This window comes from Actinia tenebrosa, unplaced genomic scaffold (genome assembly GCF_029948245.1).
Source record: "Actinia tenebrosa isolate PJP-AT-01 unplaced genomic scaffold, QUT_ActTen_1.0 PGA_scaffold0__85_contigs__length_37466705, whole genome shotgun sequence".
Lineage (NCBI taxonomy): Eukaryota > Metazoa > Cnidaria > Anthozoa > Actiniaria > Actiniidae > Actinia > Actinia tenebrosa.
In genome coordinates, this window is record NW_028292569.1 from 13,558,462 (window position 1) to 13,581,840 (window position 23,379).

A 23,379-nucleotide genomic window follows, 5' to 3' on the forward strand; every position below is an offset into this window, starting at 1 on the left:
TTATATTCTCGTGACGTCACATGGCATAAAAAGCCAATCGTGTTCTCTAACGTAATACTCTGAATAAAGAATAATTTGAATAACTATATAAACTTTGAAGAAACTTTTTCCACTTCATTGCCCGGAGGAGTAGTTTGTATATTGTTGATCGTTTCGTGACTTTCGACGCTAATCATTCTCATTTTTTCAGTCGAGGAAGATGGAATTTAGACTAATACTGGTGCTTGTTTTCATGTGTGTGAATGGATTGCTCGCGAAAAAAACGGTGAGTTGTAAACTTGTATTTTTGAAGCAGGACATCGCTTTCGTTCAAGAAACCTGTGTTCGCATGGTGTTACTTAACTCTTTGCCTATTCATGTAAAGTACAAAAAAATCCTCTCTAGTTTTAATTCTCAAATGATAATTTATATTAGAGCGATTTTATATCAAAAGGAATGAGAAGTTATAGCGCTAATAATAACGCTCAGAAATACAAGAGAGAAATGGCTAGTACAACAAGATGAAATCATCCGTAGCAAACCACGCGAAAGTTTTTGTCCCGTTATTTTCTTTTTAATTCTTTCGAGTTTTGTGGCTTTAACTCTCTTAAAATACCTTTTATATTCTTTAAAAACCTATTTTTATCAACCTACGACTGTTTTTCTCTCTTTTTGAATTGTTTATATAGCGCTAACGTTTAGAAAAAGAGTATAAATATATATGTGTTAACGGTCTTTAATGTTGACAAAAATGCAGCCATTCAGACGTGAACGGCTTTCAGCGCACTTGGCAGCTGAGGCGCCAGCCTTTTGTACAAAAATAATAATAAATAAATATATGTAAATACTGAATAAATATTTTAAGGGCAAGTTTCGAATAAAGTATATTTATGTGAGGAAGAGATCGTCAACCAGTTGAGTACAGTAATCTTCGAGTAATATCGAGTAAGCGTTGTTTTTGTTTTTTGTTATACGCAAAAGTTGGTTTACAAAAGAATTTAAAATCCATGAATGGTCGTATTAACAAACAATAAAAGGATATATAAAATATTTATCTGAATGCATTGTGAGATTTAGAGTGGAATTTAATCAAACTTTTTAAAATAGAATAAATTCTTCAGATTAGGAGACTGCCTGTTTTGAAGCTCAGATGCGAAACAGCGCCAAATTTCACAATATAAAATTACGATAAATCATATTAAGAGGAAATTGTTTTCAACAATGAGCAATAATGGCAAAAAGCGCCAAAAACTAGACTTTCGTATGAGTTTTGATCCCAATTTTTGTTTTGGGTTAACATTCAAAACAGTTACAGACTGATGTACTATAATAAAATGCCTGTTTGTAGCGGTATTTTCAATTGTACAAAGATGTTTTGTTGCATTTGTGTTAGAATGTTGCTTTGTCAGGCTTTTTTTTATAGAAAAGTATATGGAAAATACGCAAATGAAGGCCTAAAAGTAGTATAGGGAATGGGGGTTCCAGCGCAATCTCAACACGGGCAAGATCCGTATCAAAAATCCACCTACGGACGACCCCCACTCCAAGTGTGGTTGAGGGCAACAGCGCACTTAAATATGTTAGTCTATATATGGAGTGCGAAGAATGTAAGAAGTTCGCCAATGACTTTTGCATAATTTGTCTAAGACCTAAAGTTATCGTACCTAAGCCAGAACCCTTTTGGTGTTGTGGTAAGAAAATGCAAATAGAAGATGACACGTCAGCACAGTGTTACGAGTGTGGTAAGAATATTCGTAATGCCGTACCAAATGCTACCAGAGAGCAGTATTACGCCAATGGAGGTCGTACGAAGACCCCATATAAGAGAATAAGATACTTCCGAGACTGGATGAGTCATATCCAAGGTTTACATCCGATATATTTAGACGATGAAGTAAGGCAGAAAATCATAGACCACTTAGAAGAGCCAACCCCACAAAGTCTACGAAAGACATTGAAAAAATTAAAGCTAGGGAAATATTACAAAGCTATTCCCTATCTTTTGTCTGAAATTACCGGTAGGCGTATTCCTCATGTCCCAGATATGCAAAGGGCCGAGTGGTTATTCTGTCGGCTGGATAAGGATATTCCTTATTACCCCGACGTAATTTACGAAATATTTTACAAAATAGACCCCAACCACCCGCTGTTAGAATGGATTCCGAGAAGATGAAATGTGCAGCCGAAATCCCCCTACGTTCTTTTCAAAGCAGATGTCTACTGAGCGAGTTTTCTTTGGAGCTCCTCTTTTGCCTCCTGGTAGATCTTTTTGCGAGATTCCTCGGAAAGATCTTTCACGATGGTTTTTTTATTGCCCGACTTTAATTCGCCGTATTTCTTTTCCTCCGCGAGGATCAAAGAAAACTCCGTGTCGTCTATGCGGCGGTCCCGCAGAGCTTGGGAGACTAAGTCGGCGATGGTGTTAGCCTTTGCTCTTGCTAGGGCTATGTGTGTGTCGTGCTTGGATATCTTACCGGACAATTGCTTCATAATGCCTGTCGTAACAGCGGAAACGATGCCGCAGACGGCTCCAACGCTGGCCAAAGGAACGCCAACGACTATTCCAGGTCCGGTAAGCGAAGTAGCAACGCCAGTGCCTGTTAACGCCACGGACATGGAGCCGGAAGTTATCGCGATTTTATGTAGTATGCTTCGGGCTCTGGCGTACTTTTTCCTGACCTCTTCGTAGTGTTTCGCTTGCCCTTCCAAGTAAGCCAGGATTAAGTTTGCTTTGTTGAGCCTAAAGTTTTCAGCGTTTAATTCGTTAGGACCTGTATCCTTAGTGGTAGCGTGATAATTGGGAACATCTGGGTACAACTGAGGTGCTGAAGGTATAACATCCATTATATATACTAATGTACGACGCTTTTGGGGATGATATTGAGGAGCAGCCACATCACGACAACCGGGATTATGCCAACTGGAGAGCCTTTAGGAAGATGTTTCCGCATGCAGACCCTAGTAAGTTCGAAAGAAGACCCGATGGGATTTACTATAACGGCGAAAGAATGTACAGCAATACGGACTTGGAGCCGCATGAGGAGAGGAAAAAGGCACAGCATTTGCCAATAACGAAGGAGGCACCCGTGCATAAAGCGCCCAATTTTCCTAGAAACTTATTGTTAACCACGGAAGATTACCCATTTTACGATGCTGAAGGTGGTGTAAACGACTTTGAAACGATGGTAACGTTCCTGAAGATTTCAGTGGGTAGGCAATCATTTGATGTAGTAGTAAGGAATATCTATGGGGATACGATGTTAAAGCATACGTCGGGTAAAGAGGCCAGGGAATGGTTAGCAGGACCCAATATGCGATATTGGCCGCAGCAGTTAAACTTTGCTGTCTGGGCCGCCACTAAAGGTTGTGGCGTTGCCGCGGATATGTTTCACGTTCCGATCATGCGGTTTCACGTTGCCTTTACGGTAAGGAGGTTGTTGAAGGAGCTTAACGTACCTTTACCGGGAGATAAGGCATTTAATCCAATGAATAATCGATATAACGCCGCAGCCCTAGAAAGGTTAATTAATGAGTTCAAACCACAGCAAAGAGACTTTCGTTACAAAGAGGGTAAGACGCATGGCCTTGGCATCGTTTACGTTTGGGGTGCCAACGGTGAGAAGCCGGCCGATTATGGGCATCAGGAATACCCAAGTAATGAGTTAGAGTTCGGTGATATGGGTGGTGATAAGAGCAATAATTCATTAATTACCAGAATCCAATCGAACTACCTCGGCACTTGGGATCCATTCGTGTTGATGAAAGGAAAAGGTTTAAGGAACCTAGCCAGGATTAACCGCAGCATTGAAGCATTTGTGTACTGCATCTTAGGAGCGCAGGTAAATACCCGCAGCCCCATCGTTGGATCCCAAGGTGCTTCGCGGGAAACGCAAGAAGAATTCCTAACTTTATTTGAGTCAGCAATAATAGAGAACGACATATCCAAGTCGGTGCAGAGATATCAATTAGCGGTGCAGCAGTCTAAAGTGCGACTGGATTACGCTTTGTCGCCTGGTTGTTGGTTAATGCCGAGTAATTTGGTCATCAACGCCCATTCCGTTGTGGGTTATAACAACAAGCTGCAGCGAGCTACTAAGGATATGAAGTTTGGGGTGAATGACGTGAACTCTGACACTCTTAGGAACATTCCTCACTTCGTAGAGAAGCCAAAAAAGTCACACGAAGCGAAGCTACCCGTAGTTAAGAAACCATCAAAGAAGGCCCATGTTATGCCTACGATACCCGAGGAATACGACCATAACTTACTAAAAGCCGGCTTAGCCACCGCGGGTGTTGGTCTGAGCTATTATATATGGCGATGAACAACCCCTACGTAGCTGGAGTAGATTGTGTCTATACGACTTACACAGGCGAGAAAAAATACAACCAGGCATCTTGGGTTGATGTCACGGGTATGTCCGTGAATTTTAACTACTCAGGAAAGAAGTTAATCCTTTGTAGTATTTGCATTGGCACGAGCAGCCATGCCAACGTGGGCTTTAGGTTCCTGGATGACAATGGCGTACTGCAGCCTATGCGTGCAAAGACGAACAACAGGGAGCCTGCGCATTTCTCCGTAGAGCCACCAGCGAATAGCCTTGAAAATCATTCCGTTTGGACTTTACACATGGTTGCTGATTGCCACGGGAAGGTAAAGCTGCAGATAAGAGCAGACGATACGGGAAAGGTCACGGTAAATAGCATAGAGGATCAAAGAGATTACGTTTATAATCACAAGAGCATCAGCACTCTTACGGTGGTTAGCCTTTAAATATATGAATCCACACGCAAAGGAAGATTGGTTTCTTTATTATTTGGAGGAGAAGGACTACGTAAACGACGAATGGCATGACACCGGATTGTGGGTAGAGGTTGGAGGTCTGGGATTAATCATGTGTACTATTAGTATTTCAACGGGGTGGCATTGTAATGTTGGGTTTAGGATCGTTGATGAGAGTAACCGACCATTACTACCCTATAGAAAAAAAGATAACAATAGGCCTCCAGTTCATTTCTCATTCGAAGCCGAAAGAACAAGCGCAGAAGATTTAACGCCCGTAACTTTTCACATGATAGCTAATTGTCAATATGCGAAGTTACAGATTCGCCCCAATGATGGGGTTACGTCGGGCGGCAATGTCGTTGGGTTGGGTCGCATTCGGATAAATGCCGCCCCGACTGGTGTCCCTTCGACGGATGCCACTTGGAATCATAAGCCCATTAGCACCATGAGCGTGCTGCCGCTAGTTCCGCATTATCAAGGCGGTGCGAATACTATCTTTACTTATCCCCAGTCGAGGACGCCTCGGGCGCCCGACGACGATAAGCCACCAGTAATACACAAGGATAAGATTAACCCTTCATCTTCTTCAGGAGTACCACTCCAATAGCGACGACCAAGATCCAAATGTTATTCCCCACGAACTTTAACAGTTCGCCGCCGGCCCTAAGTGCCAAGGAAACAACCGAACCCAGCAGCCCAGGAAGACCGGCTGCCATCTTTTTTCCCAAGTCCGTTAGTCCACTGCCTAATTTCTTTACGCCCGCGCCTGTAGCCTTAAGCGTGGATAGGATGACTCCTACTACGCTCGAAATAGCAACCGCAAATGCCAGCGGAATACCATACTTCACCAGAGCTCTTTTTACCTTTTCCTTGGTGGTAAGCCCCAGCTCCTTTTCCAGGTTGTCCTTTTGCGCCTGTAATTCCGCAACTCTCTCCTGAAGGGCTTCTAATTCCCTTTGGGCAGCCTCCCTTTCTTCTTCGGTACGAGTTAGGTCCGCAATTATTTCCTGCTTTTCGGATATGTTTTTTTCCAGGTCTTCGATGGCCTGAGTTTTTTGCTGGATTTGCTCTTCTTTAATGTTGATTTCAGCAACTAACTGCCGCCGCTCCACCAAAGAACCCTCTATGGTGGTTTGTAATTTCCTAACTTCCTCCTGACTCATGTTTAGGTCCTGCAGAGCAAGGCGAAAAGCCTGTCGAGCTGTATCCCTTTCATCTAAAGCCTTTTCGGCTTCTCGTTTAATTTGCAGTATGCTTTCGTCTTTACTTTGACCCAGCCGCAACAATTGTTTTTTATAGCTTGACTCCCTTTCCTTTAGCGTTTTTTCTAACGCCGCCCTCGGAGCATGTGATTTCTTAGCCTCCTCCAACTCCCTTTCTGCTTTATCCCGATCACGTAAAGCCTGATCTAAGTGTTTCGTCATTTCTTCCATTCTTACGTCTCGTTGACTAAACTTCTTCTCAGCATTAGCAAGTAGTCGACTTTGCTTTTCGTACGCCGCCTCTTTTTCTTCCAGCGCCTTTTGCAGTTCGATAGCGCGCCTTTCTAGCGCAACCTTTTCATTCAGGGTTTGCAACCTTTCTAACATGCTCCTAGTAGCCTGCTGAAAGCCTTTTAATCTTGAGACGTCGCCCCTAACGTTGCCCTCCTCATCAAAGAGGGGTTGCGGTTTTGTCCAGCGGTCTTTGTCGGGAAATCTTAAGTCTTGGACGCTTATGAGGACTTTGTTTCCCTTTTCCGTAAGCTTTACGTCGTCAGCATCAAAGTTGTCGTAGCGCTGCGTTAGCTCTTGCATTGCCCACTCTACGGTTTCCCGCGCGGCTGCTTCGTCTGTGTTTTGAAGTTCCAAGTACTCGGGGACGGGGCTGCCGCGGTTCCTTGATTGCCACATGCGATTCAAGGCTGCCTTGAAGCTTTTCCACCTATTGCCATACTTGCTTATCAAGGCCATGTCGTAAAGCAAAGGCTTTGCCCCCGCGTCCTTAATCCATGCATCGTATTCTTCATCGTTAATATCGACTTGGCCTTCTTCGGTAAGGGGGTCAAAATCCGTTCCTTCTACTTCCATTATATATGATAAGCTCAAAGTTAAATCCCAACGTATTACCTAAGCAGGTTGGCGGACTGAAAGCAGAACGCACCTTTCACCGGGTCACCTTTACCCCCAGTAGCGCAAAGCCAGGGGAAACGCTGTACGTAGGCGTGCCCCGCCTAACAGATAACCTAGTGTTGGTTCCTGGCACCCTGGCGCTAAGGTTTGACCTAGCGGTGCAGTCAAGCCCCACAGATGAAAGGATTATCGTTACCAACGTGGGTCGCAACATCGTTTCTAAGATGCGCGTAAAGTTCGCCGGGGAATCCTTGCTGGACTTAAATAGGTACGATCTGTATACCACGTACAAAGACTTATGGTTGACGGCCTTTGACCGCGCGCAAAGGATAGAACAAGGAATTGGTAGTGTCATTCTACGTAAGGTTCGCACACCTACGAAAACGCAACCTACTGACGGCAGCGGAGAAACCGCAGTGGCAGACGCAAAGCGAATAAAGACCGCCTATGGTAGTAAGTATGTCATACCATTAGACTTTGAAGTGATTACGAATCACGGTGTGTATTACCCAAGACAGTTATCCGAACTGCAGTTTGAAGTAACTTTAGCAGATGCTAATAACATTATTGGTGGGCTAAGCACTGCACTTACCACAACAACCCCATACTCTATTACCAACTTAGAATTACAGTACGAGACCGTGTACAGCGAAGAGCTGGCCCGTAGCGCTGGCATGGAATACAGCTCCGGCAAGGCATTCCTTTACGACCACGTAGTGATGTATAAGACGTTCAGCTTCCTGGATAAGACGGATGAGGTTATCAACCAAAGCATTAACCTCCCGCGAAGAAGTCTCACGGGGTTAATGCTGGTGTTTGCCAAACCCTACGAAGCCGGTAAGCGCGACTCCGAGGCCTTTCACAACCCCAACATTACTAACGTGGGGGTCAACATAAACGGCGTTCCAAACAAGGTCTACTCCCAGGGGATAAAGCCCGCAGACGTGTACAGAGAGGCCATGCGCAAGTTTGGCGACCAAATTAGCCCCGAGGAATTCTTTAAGGACAAATATGCGCTGTGGATTGACATGCGCACCATTAACGACGAAGACCTACATGGTCAAGGCCTCCGTCTAGTAAATACGCAGGATGGCATAACATTGGAAATCAAACGCACCAAGAATGCCTCCGCGGGCGACGGTGATAAAATAAACTGCTACGTCTTCGTCGTGTCTGACGCGCAGTTAAGCGTAGAAATGAACCAATTGAAAAGCGTTGCCTACTAGGACGGCTGACGAATGAAGTCGTCAATGTTAAAATATTTCTTGAATATACAATGCTTCGCGTATTTGAAAGCAACGGTACGAAACTGCAAGTCGTGCAAGGCGATAAATTGTACTTCAAAGCAAAGGAAGTAGCGGCCGCATTGGGCTACGAACGCCCAAAAGATGCAATTAAGGTGCACGTTCGCGATAAATACAAGGTAAGGCTTAGCGAACTTAGAATGGAGGTGAATCGCCTCCCTTCCAATTCACACCCACATTCCCTGTATGTGAACGAATCCGGGTTGTATCAGTTGATATTCTCCTCGAAGATGGCAAAGGCAGAAGAATTCCAAGATTGGGTCCTCGAAGAAGTCCTACCCGCGTTGAGAAAGACGGGTAAATATGCGATGGACAAACGCTTCGACAGCCCGAATAAATTAGTTTTTAAGATAGAAAATGAAGCTGACCTGCATGCAAAGGTAGTCGATTACATGCGTAGGTTTTACCCTGAATTCATCATAGCGCCGGGTCTTGGCGAACTTCAAGATTCAGACAGCAAGCGAATAACCTGCTGGCGAAAAGGCTACCAAGCCGGCCAGCCAGACCTTTTAATCCTTAACGCCCACAAGAAATACCGCGGGTTGTGTATTGAGTTGAAAACCCCAAAAGGAAACGGCGTCTTATCCGCGAAGCAATCCAAAAAAATTGCGCAGCTTGATGTAAATGGTTACCTAACTATGGTTAGCAACGATTACGACGTCATCTGTCGTGCCCTCATGGATTATGCGGACGGCATTCGTATTCCCTGTAAGGGCTGTGTAAAGCGGTTTAAGTCCTACGCCACTTTGAAAACGCACCTAAAGATATTCCATAGGTATAATGAAGCTCAGCTTGACTCACTGGCGTGATCTTGCCCACGGTAAAGCATACGAAATAAAAAATTACGTCGTCTTCGAAGACATCGACCGTTTACGGTTAGTCCTCAAAGACTTAGAAGGCAAGGAATATTCCCTTTGGGCGCCGGATTGCGTGCGGTACGTAATTCAGGGCGAGGAATTCACCCACTTACGCAGCTATGGTAAGGTAAATGGCCGATGGAAGTTTGACATTGAAAGAACAGTCACTCCATCTCCTCTTTGTAGTTAAGCGCGTCTGCTAAAGTCCGCTGCGCTTTAGGATCCGCGGAGCACCAATGCCCCACAAAGGATCCTTCGGAGAATACCCTGTCGCAATGAAGGCAGGTGTATTTTTTACGCAGCGGCTTACGAGGGGTAATGCAGTCGGCAGGTAGTTCGCAAGTAATACAGTCCATATATTGAAAGGGTAATTAGAATGCCTCCCAGAAAGGCAGCTGCGTAGGCTAGCATATACCTTTAAAAGGGGTCCTTATTTTTATTTATTATTATTAAATATCCTTAATTATTCTTAATAATAATAAATAAAAATAAGAATGGGATTTGAGACTCTTTGCACAAACCCTATCTTACTATCTTAGGTCCTTTCTAACTTCTACGGGCTTTCCTTGCGGCCTCATTGCCGGCATGCCAGGCCTCAAAGCGATCTAAGTACTCTTCAAAACCGCCTTGGCCTTCATACAAACACTGCCAAATATGTTGACCGCTCCTTTGACAGCCGCAGCGATCGCAGGGCGCCTCCCAATATTCCCTATCCTCCCACCTTACGCCTTCTACGAGGTCAAACTCCGCAAAGCGCTGGTCGATTTCCTTCTTCCGGCGCGTCAACTTCCTTTGGGTTTCCTGCGGACAACATCGTGCAGCAACGTCGCCGTGCTCCTCGCAAGCCACGCTCAGCAGGTCGTAATTGCCGCGGCACCGATGTCGATGCCATTCGTCGTTCTTGTCCTCCTCGCAGCGCTCACATACGTTCTTTAGGCAAACGCGGTTATCAACGTGGTAATCCAACATCTGCGCGCTGCTAAAGAGGCGATTACACTCCTTACAACGCCTTTCGCGTGCCTTCTTAGCGCACACCTTCTTTTCCAGGTGGTATTTTAACATTTGCTTGCTGCTGAACTCCTTGTTACACCGCTCACACTCCATATATAATAAGGATTTAATAACCCTTATATGGGATACCGCATAAAGTCCTTAATGGACTCTTTTGCCCCGGATACTATTTCAAAGAGTGTCTCAGAATGTTGACGTTTAGGTTAAATCTTTGTTAAGGATGCCTGGAAACTATTTCAAAGAGTGTCTCAGAATGTTAACAATAAGGTTAAATCTTTGTTAAGTATATGTGGAAAGCCCGTAAGGATTAGTAGGCGGCTTAAAATAGTAAAGTTGGGTTTGTGCAAAGAGTCTCAAATCCCATTCTTATTTTTATTTATTATTATTAAGAATAATTAGGGATATTTAATAATAATAAATAAAAATAACAACCCCTTTGAAGGGCACGTCTTAACAAAGATTTAACCTAAACGTCAACATTCTGAGACACTCTTTGAAATAGTTTCCAGGCATCCTTAACAAAGATTTAACCTAAACGTCAACATTCTGAGACACTCTTTGAAATAGTTTCCAGGCATCCTTAACAAAGATTTAACCTTATTGTCAACATTCTACAGGGGATATCGCATGAAGTCCTTAACGGACTCCTTAGCCCACGTTGCCATCGTTATCAGCGCGCCAAACCGTTCTGCACGCTTCAGACCGCACATTTCATCGTACAACTCCTGCACGCGCTCTTTCAGCCGATCGATCTCCTCCCTTTGCATTTCTATGGTGTCTCTTTTATCTTTTGCGTCGGTGGCAATCCTTCTAACTGCGTCCACTGGGTCCATCGTATATATAATGGATCCGAACCATATTCCCTGCAATGCTCTGATAGTAGGACCCACCGGCTGCGGAAAGACCCAGTTCGTCGTGGAGCAGCTATTAGGACCCTTTAGATACCGCTTCGACTACATCGTGCTATTATGCCCCACCTACGTGAATAACCGCACCTGGACGGGCATAGGAGTGAAAGATGACGACTTCTTTGTAGATATCTTAGACCCTAACGAGTTATCCAGCCATTTGAAGTTCTGGCATAAGCAATTCCCTAAAGATACACAGACTTTACTCATACTGGATGACATTGCCTGCGGGGACGACGTAAAAAAGCGCACCTCCGAGCTCGTTAAGCTCGCCTTCAGCGGTAGACACGACAATATCAGCGTTTGGTTGCTTTCCCAGCAGCTTACCAGTGTCTCTAAGCCCTTCAGGGAAAACATAGGCTCTCTCGTAGTATTTTATACTCCAAGTAAGTCTGACCTGGAAACCATCTTAAGCGACTACGGCGGTGAGATAAGCAAGGAACAGTTACACGAATACATGCGGCATTTAAAAACGCACCAACATTCCAAGATGATCTTCTCTTTGAGGTTTCCGTATTCCATTAACATATATGGACATTGAGCAGCTCTTAGATGAAGTCCCCGCGCAGTTAGACGAAAGTAACCTTAAGGAACAACTCAACATCCTTGTGTCTTCTGGGAAGTGTAAAGAAATGATAGGCAAGGAACTTACCCATGAGCAAGTTAATAAGTTGTCAGAAGAGGAAGTCAAGAAGTTCCATAAGAGGTATGAGGCCGCCCTTGCAAGTAAGACCACGGACGCCGTAGCAGACTCCGCTATCCGACTTGCGACTAAATTGCTTGGACTTGCACTGCCCATAGACGACGTGGAGCAACTGCGGAAGGACATAAGCGAGGACTATGTCATCGCCCAAGAACTTAAGATAACCTGCGGGTGGTTGTCTTTGAAGTGCGGTAAGTTAATGGCAGTCGCCTCTGCGGCACTTCACGTAGCTCAGCATGTCGACTTGAAGGAGGTACTAGGTTCCTTCGGAACATCTTGGAAGGACTTCAAGAAGGATAGAGAAGTCGAAAAGGTCTTCCAGGCGGCACTTGCTGAGGTACCTGATCAAGTCGCCTCAAGTACTTAGTCAAGTCGTTGTCAAGTCATTGCCAAGTCATTGTCAAGTCGTTGTCAAGTCACCTCAAGTACTTAGTCAAGTCGTTGTCAAGTCATTGCCAAGTCATTGTCAAGTCGTCATCAAGTTACTTGTCAAGTCCTTCAAGTCCTTAGATATAAGATGAGTGGCACCGAAGAACAACCACCCGTAGAAGATACCAAGATTACCAAGGCTAAATCTCCAGGCAGAGTCGCTGCCGGAAAGAAGCTCGCGGAGATGAACAGGAAGAACAAAGCAAAGAAAGAGGAAAAGGTGGAGGAAAAAGAAGAGGAATCCTTTTGGAATCCTGGGTACGTCATCGGCGCGTTAGGAGTTGCTATAGCAGCAGGCAGCCTTTACTTACAATGGCGGGCTACGAAGCCAAAAGTAGAACCACCAACATATCACGCACCTGTGGAGCCGGCTGTTAGAAAAAGTAAGATCCCTGAAATGGAGTAGATTCATCACCACGTGCCGCGGCGACCTAGATTTTCCTTCTCGCTTTGTAATATAATGTCGACCGCGTTGTTGAAAACTGTTGAAGAAGCAGCTATTATTACTTCCATCGTTGCGGGTATTGGTTGGGTAGGTAAGAAAGTGCTCAAAGAAGACTTTACTGAAGACCCAAGTAAGAGCTTCGCTAATTTTGCTAAGATGACCGCTGCCGTAGGCGGGGCTATCATGGTAAAGGATTACCTACGGAAGGAAAAGTACCTGCCTACGGTGTGATTTTCTAATATATAATGGCTAGCGTGGTCGCAGGTGGAGTTATTGCAGCCTTAGCATTCACTGGAGCTAATTATGGTGGTCAGTATTTGGATAGATTAGTTAGAGGTGATCGCAGCGGAGATTTGGCCGCCGAAAGGAAAAGGCATGATTTAGCGCTGGAGAAATATCAGCGGGACGTGGCAGCTTGGAATGAAAAAAGACAAGCTTACAGGGATTGGTTGGACAAGAACTACCAAGACAAAATGCAGGCGGATAAGAACTTCGAAAACACAGACTACGCCTTTAAGCTCTATGCGCAGGCGCACCCCGCGGCATTAACGGGGTTAAGAAAGCCTCAGTTCAAGAATTACTACCAGCCTTCTAAGAAACAAAAAGACAATGAATTGGTCTTTGTAGGAGTCGCAGGGCTGGCGGGAGGCGTAGCTTTGGCGTATTTAGTCTAAGCTGCGCTTAGCCTCTAGTGGCGCCTTTGGCGCCTAGAATATAATGATCGTCTTTTTGGAAAGCGACAAGAATGACTTTACCACTTACTTGAATCCTCCCATCAAAGCCCATAAGGTCCGGCTGGTTAGTTGCTCTTTGTACAATTCTTGGTATAACCTGATTAGGGGCATAGTCACTGAGCATACAGGAGGATCTAACTATCAAGCCGTATTGCTGCCCGATGGACATTATACGCCAATCCCACTGGCCAAGGAATTAGCAAAACACGGTTATACTCTCACCACAGGATTGCCGCACGAAATGACCCTCAAACATAATATGTCAAATTATTCAATGACTTTTGGAAAGTCTGACCCATTGGGATCTTTATTATGTGCCTCGGGCAAGACAATTACCAACACAGCCATACCTGTGAAATGGAAAGTCGCATCCTCTTACGAAGTCTATTGCGATTTAGTCCATAGTTACAACAATGGAGAAAAGTCTTCTCTTATGTCCAAGTTTCTACCCAAAGGTAATCCATTTGACCTGGTAGAATACACTCCCATTTCTTTGAGCTATGACTTGTCTAATTTGGTAGAAAGCATAAACATCACCATTAAGGTGGACGGAAAGACGGTGGATTTTAACGGACGCAAGATCAATCTTGTCCTGGAATTCATATAATGGGCCGCGTAGAGGATAAACTCAAGAGGATTTACTATGGGCCTGAAGGCTATTGGAAAGGAGCGTCGGCCATCAAGAAACTCGCGACCGCGGCCAGGGTATCAGAAGAAACGGCTAAGAACTGGTTGAAAAAACAAACCATCTGGCAGGTTTATCTTCCCGTGCCGAAGTACATTCCCAGGCCCAGCTTTACCGTAAATGCCCCCAATGAAGTTCATCAGGCGGATTTGCTTTTCTTGCCGCACGATAAGGTGAGAAAAAAGACCTATAGATACGCTTTGACCGTAGTTGATATCGCAAGCAGATACAAGGACGCCGAACCCATAACCAGCAAGGATTCTGGGGAAGTCGCAGAAGCCTTAGGTAGGATTTATAAGCGCGTCTTGAAATGGCCCAAGCTGCTGCAAGTGGATGCGGGGACAGAGTTTATGGGCGTGGTTACTAAGACCCTGAAAGACCACAGCACTAAGATTAGGAGAGCCGAAGCTGAGTACCACAGGGGTCAGAGCATCGTCGAAAGATTTAATAAAACCTTGGCCGAGCGTCTCTTTGGGTACCAGTATTGGAAAGAGCTGGAAGATCCCTCCAAACGCAACAGGGAATGGACTCAGAGGCTCCCCCAGGTCATCGTGGCTTTGAACAACGAGGCGGCCAGGGCTACGGGAATAAAACCCAAGGATGCCATAAAAAAGAAACACGTGGAACACAAGTCCTACGTCAGAAGTTCGAGGGCGGTCTTCCCCCATGAAAAAAAATTAGGTAATGTCACAGTCCGATATCTCTACGGACCGGGTGAATTAGAAGGAGGATCCAAAAGAGCTACGGATCCTAATTGGTCTTTGGAAACTTACCAGATCCGAAGCGTAATAGCTAAGAAGGGTCAGCCCATCTTGTATTATCTTCACGATGGCCCCACACGTGGGTTCGTCATGGAAGAACTGCTTATCGTGTGATGTCCGAATGCTATCGTATGCACTCCGTCATCACACATCCATCGCTTACCGTCAAATGCAGACAGCGACACCTTCTCCTGCGTGACGTTATGTATCTGATGACCATAGCTGCGCAGGCTGTTCATCTTATGCCGCTGTTCCTTGCGTGTTCGTAATACGTTGAGGTAGGACTCGTGCGTAATGTCCTTCTTAACCACGTACTTTTTTACGCCTTTAGCTTTCTTTTCTACGCCGTCTAACTTTAGCACGCTGTACATCTTTGGTTTCAGACCCACGTACTCTACTATGGGTTTTCCTAACATTTCGTCTTTCATCTTCCCAATTACCTTCTTATTCTTCGCAGAGTAAAGGAAGTGCTCCTTCGGGTAACCGCTGGTGTCGTACTCGTCTATGTCGGGGAGGCAGTCTTTGTAAACGTCTTCCGTTTGCACTTCTAGAATTAGGGAGTCGGTGTCTGTGTACAGGAGGCGACAGCGGTCTCCGTACTTTGGCTTAAGCTTATCGTAGTAGAACTCATACATAAGCAGCTTCGATAGATCCAGCACCGTAAAGCCTGTGTAAACGGGCTTGTTTAGTAAGAGGTTTGCCCTTTTCATGTGAATCACGTAGAAGTTCAGCATTTCTACGTATCTAACGAAGCCTGGCTGTGACACGTATGCTTCTGCTTCCTCTTTGGTGCTGACTATTTTTACGCTTACGCGCTTGCGGATGTTCTCCATTGTCTTTCCGAACACGCTGTTGTTCATCAGTTTGAAGAGGTTTTTCTCGAAGTCATTTTTCGCTGCGGTACGCTTTTGCGTGTTAAAGTCAATGTAGGGGCGCATCCAGGGTTCCTGCGTGAATTTTAGGACTCTGTGGATCTTCTCTACGCGCATTCCGTGTCGCACGTAGAACTGCAGGTTGCGGTAATGTACCACATACTTCTTCTTATCCATCAGGTTCATAGTTAGTTTCCTGTACGGTTTGTAACCAGGGCACATTTGCTTTTGCAGCGGACTTAGCTGCTTAAATGGTATCTCTATCGCTTCTGGTGCTAAGGGGAACTCATTGTGTTCGTCGTGCAGGCGCTCTGGGTACTCCAGATCCACTTCTAAAACGTAACCCTTGTCTTCCTCCTTTCCTACCTGCATGTAGAAGTCTATCGGCTTCACTGGATCCCATTCGAAGTCTCTCACAGGTAGGTACTGTGACATTGCCCAACCATAAAGGTTATTCGCATCCAGGTAGTAAATGTATGTGGTTGGTTTCTCTGGGTCGTGCTCTACTAAGGGGTTGTTTGCGCGGGCGTAACGTCGGCTGGGCCCGCATACGCCGCCACGAATACCGTCTTCCATAAACCGATACATGTCGTATTCCGTTAGGAGATCCAACTGCGCATTTGTCTTCTTTAACAAAGCACTCCAGCTGAGCCCAGGAGCCGTGTAGAAATTAGCGGGATCCAATCCGTAATATTCCATAGCCATCTTTCTGAAGCTTTGGAAAACATCTGCAAGCAGCACTACGTCAGACCTTAGGTAGATGTCGTGGTAGTCCCCCATGTTCTCACAGGAGTACTTTTCCCACACGTCTAACGCATGCTGGTACTCCTCATCCTTTATGCCGGACTCGTTTAGGGTGCTGTAGAAGCGATCTTTGGGTGGTAGGGACTCTTTGAATCGATCCCAGGAATCCATGTATTCGTATGGGTAGACTCCTTTCCTTTCCGCGCCATATTGACTGGAAATGGGAAAGTTGGTGTTATACTTTACGAGGTTTGCTAAGGAGTCCGCCATAAACTGCTGCGAATCTAAGAACTTTAGCTTACCCACAGTTACGGACATGTAGCGCTCTTTGTTGTTGGGTATGCATTTGACGTCGGAGCCGTCTGTTCCTTGTAGTAGCAAATGGGAGTCGTAACCGCGGAGGTTGTGAAAGAACACCGGAATCTCCATGTCTGGATTTACTTTGAAGTTTATATTGCATTTCCAATGAGCCGCTCCTCTGTATTTACCCGTGATGTGGCAGTGATCCCTAACCTTATCCACATAGAAATCCTCAACAAATGCTTTGTGGCAGTGAATGCAGTGCGTGGAGGGCTTTCCCGGCTTCTCACCTTTCTTAGCATACTTCCCGCATTTAAAATGAGCTTCTCCTAGATACTTTCCATCTTCATCCCACGCTTTCTTGGCTCGTCTTCCAAACTGAAGAAGCGTATGTTGGCAAATGTGGCATTTTTTTGCCTTGTTAAAAGCCTCCTGGTTCTCTTTGGTAAATTCCATCTTCTTTGGACGTCTTAATTGTTCTCTAATCTCCCCCTCCTCTTCTCGCAATGCTTCTAGAAACTCATTAGCTGCGTTCTTACCTCGGTAAATCACAGGAGGGTTTGCTTTACCGTCTGATTTGACTACTATGTAACCAAAGGAGCAGATCTCGTGTAATCCTACCTTATTCGTGGCGCCACGTTTCTGCTCTTCCTTAGTTATCAACGCTTCGAAGTCTGCATATATCACGTAAGGCACTTGCATCTGCTTTTGATGGTCTGCGTATGAAAGCTCTTTGTTGGTGGGCATCTGGATCCGTTGCGCCACTTCTTCGACTCCGCGGCAGATCTCATCGTGTTTCTTTAGGGTATTTAAGGATGTAAATGACAGCAAGCAGCAGTCGCAGAAGTACTTTTTGCCTTTGTGCTTAGTATGTCTGTAGAATAGTCTGCTAATGTGTTTAACCCATGAGTAGTGTCCGCCGTGGTAGAATAAATGTACGCGCTCTCCTTTACTTTTTGACAGAACTAACGGTACTATCGTCTGCTCTCTGACTCCGTAAACGTTAATTGCTAGATCGTTTATTTCCTCAAATATGGGGATGTCTACCAACTGCATGGGAAATTCCACACCATCCCACTCTAAATCATCTGTGGGATACTTACTTGTCCTACAGGGATCCTTCTCTGCTGGATACAGTGCAGACCTGATTGCCCACATAAAGCATCGATTGTCTTCATTCTTCACGTTTACAATAGCCTTCTTCCTTTCTACCCACGTTGGTAGCGGTACGTAACTCCCCCCTCGTATGGGTACGTACCTGGCTATACTTATCTCTATTCCTTCAACCTCCTCTACTGTCCAACCCGATCCTTCTTTCGTGTAGTTAGACAGCGACTCCATTATTGCTTCTAAGGCTTCACTGAGTGACCTATCCAGATTCGTGGATTCTAATATCACTAACGACTTTGATCGCAACATTGCTGTCGTCATTACCTCGTCTTTTGACAAACTTACTTCTACCATTATGCTCGCTTTCAGGGCTCCTAATTCTTCTATACCTTTTCGGAGAGTCCTTTTAACCTTCCTTTCTGACTGACGCCAAAACTGTCTAACGTCAATCTCACCGTTACCGGGTATTGTCACCGTGCTGAAGTTGCTTTGGGATTCCATCTATATAATAGGAAATATTTTATACCTAATACCAAGCACTTTTTAGGTCGTCGTAGTCGTACTCACAGTCCTGACAATGCCAAAACAATTTAACCTTAGTCTCAAACTTCTTACCACATCCACAATCATAACTGCTCATACACTTCGTCTTCATTTTCAAATGCTTTTTCAAATCCGCTTCTTTCTTAAAAGTTCTCTTACATTCTTCGCACTCCATATATAGACTAACATATTTAAGTGCGCTGTTGCCCTCAACCACACTTGGAGTGGGGGTCGTCCGTAGGTGGATTTTTGATACGGATCTTGCCCGTGTTGAGATTGCGCTGGAACCCCCATTCCCTATACTACTCCTAAACCTCATAAAATGTTTGCTTTGGGCTAGCACTTTGATTCCACTTTCATCGGTCATTAAAGTTAAACTTTCTGAATAACAAGATGTTAGCCATGTACAACAGCCTTTCTTTTTGGCGCTCACTGCTTGAATACGAAAAGAATTCTCTCTTAATATGTCACCAAAATCTGTAGAAGTATCTGGGAATGATTTGTTTTATTTATTTTTTCTTACTTCCGGTCAAAATTTTCGTCCTTACAAAATGACGGCAGAGAGTGGAACAATTTGGAAACGCCGGCTAGCCGCATTAGTGTGGACGGAGAACATTACGTATCAGACATTTTTCGAATACGATGACGCCATGATTGTCATGGGAACATGGCGGGAAGGCTAAAAATTCACCGCAGGCTCAATTTCAGCTTCGATGCACATGCTCAGATGTGCAATGAAGCGTTTTTGCCGCCTCTGATCGGACTATAGTGTGGACGCGAAACATTTTCTCCGTTTTCATGTGTGGACGGAAAACTTTTTTTTCGGTTTCGGTGTAAAGTTGCGGATTCAAATTTATCCGGCATAGTGTGGACGGGGCCTGAGTTTGGTAGATGTTTTAAGAGCAAGATTTTACGATTGTCTTACTATTCTCATGAGGGAATACAAATTCAAATAGAAAAATAATATTTGCGAAGCATTATGGTAGTGGGAGTCAAATGACTCCCGGCATAGTGTGGACGGGGCCTCATATGTAGGTCTTTTCTGATCAAGAGTTCGAGGTCTAGCTTGGGAACAATAGTAACACCATATAGAGAATTATTATGAAGAACGATATTTAGACCCAAGCTAGACCACAATGCACAATGTTTACTATCTTAGAAAGTGTCTTTCGTCTTCATATTTTCAAAAACTAGATCCCCTCTCTATACTTATTTTCTACCCAACCAGCTTGTGTAATGAGGTTCTGTATATAAGAGTAGTTTCTTAGTATACTTATTACGGCGCTCCTGAGATTGATGTGGACTGCACAGCCCCGTCGCACGATATAAATCAGTCTTTATTTCATCCATGTGGAGGCACACAGAACAAGGTCTCCAATGGAAAACGCTGCTACTGACTGTACGTCGTTCATATTATCCATCCAGCGGACTTCCACAAAAATGAATGCCTTACGCAAATGCTCGGAAAGCACTATGCAGTTTCGCGCGCAAGCACCAACACCAACACCAGCATTTGAACCTTTGCACAGCGAGCAAGGTTATGGTTATTCCAAGTCCATATTCCATATTCCAGAATACCTGTTCATCTGGTCGTACAAAACACGATAACTCAAGTTCTTCTAGTAATTAAGTACCTGTCATTTTATCCTTTTTTAGAGATCCAAAGTTTCCGTTCGTAAAGCCGATAGCCTAGCCGATATCATGAATTTGTTGATGGATCAAAAAGATGCATCATTGCAGATTGAGAAGCGATCCAGCCGTTTTGCCATCAAAGATATTTGTACTTTTCCCGAGGACCCCAAAGTTGTGACAGTGGATTGTAAGTGTGCCTGTTATATTCTTGACATTTTAACAATTTTAACGAAAAACTACTGAAGTCTTAAAAATCTCACACTCATGAATCATACTTCAGATGAAATTAAAATTTAGCGTGTTTTCCGGAGGGAGAAAAACCGTATAACCTGGGAGAGGGGGGTGGGGGAAATTTTCCAATTAAGGAAAAGACGTCCGAACCCGAAACCCCAGGTTTTGTTGCACATTGCATGTTGTATGTTGCATTCCAAGCCCAAAATGCACTATGGGCGGTGTAAATCTAATCAACAAAATTTCACAACGATATGGAATTTTCCTAAACTTTTCTGCACGTTTTCCCAGTGTATTTCCTTATTTGCATATGAGTGTAACACGATTCAAGCTTAGTAAGCAACCTGCAACATGCAACATGCAACGAAACCTTCACCAATCTTTTTAAAAAATAGCTGTAGTTCTTAATTCGTTCTATTATCGGGTACAGATAACAAGGAAGTGTACCCAAGTCAACCGTTTTGCCAGCCAAGTCCTATTGCTATGCCAATCAATGTCCCAATTCACCACGTTATCTACCCCAACTATGTTACGCTGTATCGATGTCTTGGTGGGCAATTTAGCAGATTACAACAATGTGTGGCCAGCAAGAAAGAAAGAATTATCGTGAAATACTTGGAACTTACGACCAATACGGTAAAATATCTTCCCGTTTTCCATCATGCATTGTATTCGATTCAATGCCGACCCATGCACCCGTCCAATTAATATATCCATCTATCCATCCATCCATCCATCCATCCATCCATCCATCCATCCATCTATCCCTCCCTCCCTCCCTCCCTCTCCCTTTTACTTTACTATACCTTAAATAAAGCTAAAAATTCCAAAAAAAGTTTTGATATATGCTATACTTTTCACAATCAGTATGAGGGCGCCGTGATGTACAACCACACGGAATGCACCGAAAACTGCATTTTCAAGCCAGAAGATTGCAATCCCCGAACAGAAACCTTCAAAAACTGTCACTGCAACTGCAACATTAACGCAAACCACTGCAACAGCACATGGCAAACATTCAACTCCCACAAATGCGACTGTGATTGCAAGTACGTTCAAAAGTGCGATATCGACAAGGAATGGAACCCAGTCACGTGTCAGTGCCAGTGTCTGAAGTGCCTGCGGGACCTCTGCACCAAGGCAAACTTAGGGATAAACGAGGAAACGTGTTACTGCAATGGTCAAGCAGTTTCTCGTAGGTCTTCATCAGTACGCTTCAGTTATAAAAAATCCATACTCTTTAGAAATAAAAATAATTAATCAACCATGCAGGATCTAAAAATAGACCACTGACCGGAAGTAGTTTAAACTAAAAATACTAAAACCGCTGAAGATTGCAGGCTTAACATATTCAACATTATATACATGGTATATTACTTTGCGCAAGTGGGACTTCTTAGGACAAGTGGATAATCGTAACCTATTGATTACTATCAATCACGTGAATTTTTGGAGTTGACTGGGGGGCAAACAAGCGGTTGACTGGGGGGCAACTAGTGGATGCTAAGTCAAAACATATCAAAATAAGTCCTCAAACTATTGTATTTGACTATTTTCACGACATCAAACCAGAAAACAAGAGATCAAAACAACCTCCAGGATTCTATAAGCCATCAAAAAAGAGCTATTACCGGAAGTGACGTCTATTGATAGCAACCTATTAGTTACAGTTTATATATATTTTACTGAGAATTAACAACTCATTAAGGGATTACATCACATTTTGTATACGAGTGTCGGCAGAGCTCTTTTTTTTTTTTTTTTTTTTTGTATAACTGCAAAAATTTTCATCGTCAAATTAAAACAAAAGATTCAGCTTTGCTAATTCATGGAGACGTTTTTTTTAATGCTTACGGGAACTATCTACAATAGTGTTTAACATTTATACGGATCATAATAAATTAGCGTTGTGGGGTTAATCATTTCGTTGGGGTTTTTTTTTTTTTTGCACCTTTTTCTTTCTTTTTTTCTTTTTTCTTTTATTTTCCCCTGTCAAAATGGACTAAGAAAAAACATTTTAACTGAATTTATACGTGTCAAAGCTAAAATCACTTTCGGTTTATTTTGATGATGAAATTTCTTTTTCAGTGAGTGTTTTAGATCTATTTCCATCACCCATAGCAACCACATTGTACGTGCAGAAATAAACTAATACTTCGAGTCAAAAGTAATTAGGATAATTAATGTCCTTTTCTTCACCATATTTTGGCATAACAGTACAGCTTAGATATCAAGATCTTATAACAGCAGTTAAACACAAGCCCAAAGTACTATTATGTGAAATCTTATCTATGGGGCAATTTCGCGGCGCGTGGCATTATTAATATATTATACTAAATTGATAGTTTTTTTCAAGTCACCGTTAATGCTTTTTAGTTCGAATAAATTCATTTAAAAACCCTAATTATTGACTAAAAGTGTGCGTTTATAAAAAGGAGTAAGCAAATATCGAGTACAGTTTTAAACAGCAACCGAGTTAGGCAGATCGAAAGCTGAAACATCTTAAACGTAAGTGTTGCGAAATCGTCTAGCTCCGTCTGTTTTTAAAAATGTACAATTTAAGCGTTTAGTAAGGTGTAAGTTAACGAAGAAATGATGCGTTTAAGAGAAGATATTTTGCACGAATCTTGTGCATAGCTCTAAGCCATTTAGTAACCCGCTGGGGACTATCGTATAGCTATATTTATATGTATAATCATATAACTCTACATTCTTAGAAAAGGAGCTTAGCGTACAAGAGACTTGGCACTAGCTTCATGGCACTAAGTGGTCGGTCGTCATGATAGCTTTAAGATCTGAAGCACTTATAAAAGCTAAGATAGATTTGATTCTAAAACGATTGTTTATTTTTTTCCGATTTAGCAACAATGATTTATTTCTTTAAATATACACATAATTATCATTATAATAAGCTGCTCGTGCACTTGCCTAGAATTACTAGAAATCAATGGCAAATTTATGTAGGAAGTCATATATAATAATACAATAAACTCTTTAAAAAAACAGTTTTCGTTTTCAGTTAACTTCTTAACACCTTTACTAGTCAACTGAACTGATTTTTTTCTTCTGTAAACTACGTGGGAAAAGAGACCCTTAAAAGCATCTTGGTTTATTTACCAAAACTTTAGTTACTAAATGTGTCTTAATACTCATTTATCAAAGTATTAAATTAAAAGCAAAAGGAAGATTAGCGATATACTTTGTTCTTGTAAAAATTGCGAGCTAAAATATCGCCCA

General features: G+C 43.5%; 1 protein-coding gene across 1 annotated transcript; it reads left to right on the forward strand.

The window, feature by feature from the left end:
- Positions 1-109: 109 nt before the first annotated feature.
- On the forward strand, positions 110-23,148 carry LOC116299851 (uncharacterized). Its single transcript, XM_089031957.1, has 4 exons — positions 110-265; positions 19,936-20,098; positions 20,573-20,778; positions 21,010-23,148. Exons 1-4 carry the CDS (start codon positions 200-202, stop codon positions 21,400-21,402), a joined length of 828 nt encoding a protein of 275 aa, XP_088888083.1. The 5' UTR covers positions 110-199; the 3' UTR covers positions 21,403-23,148.
- Positions 23,149-23,379: the final 231 nt, after the last annotated feature.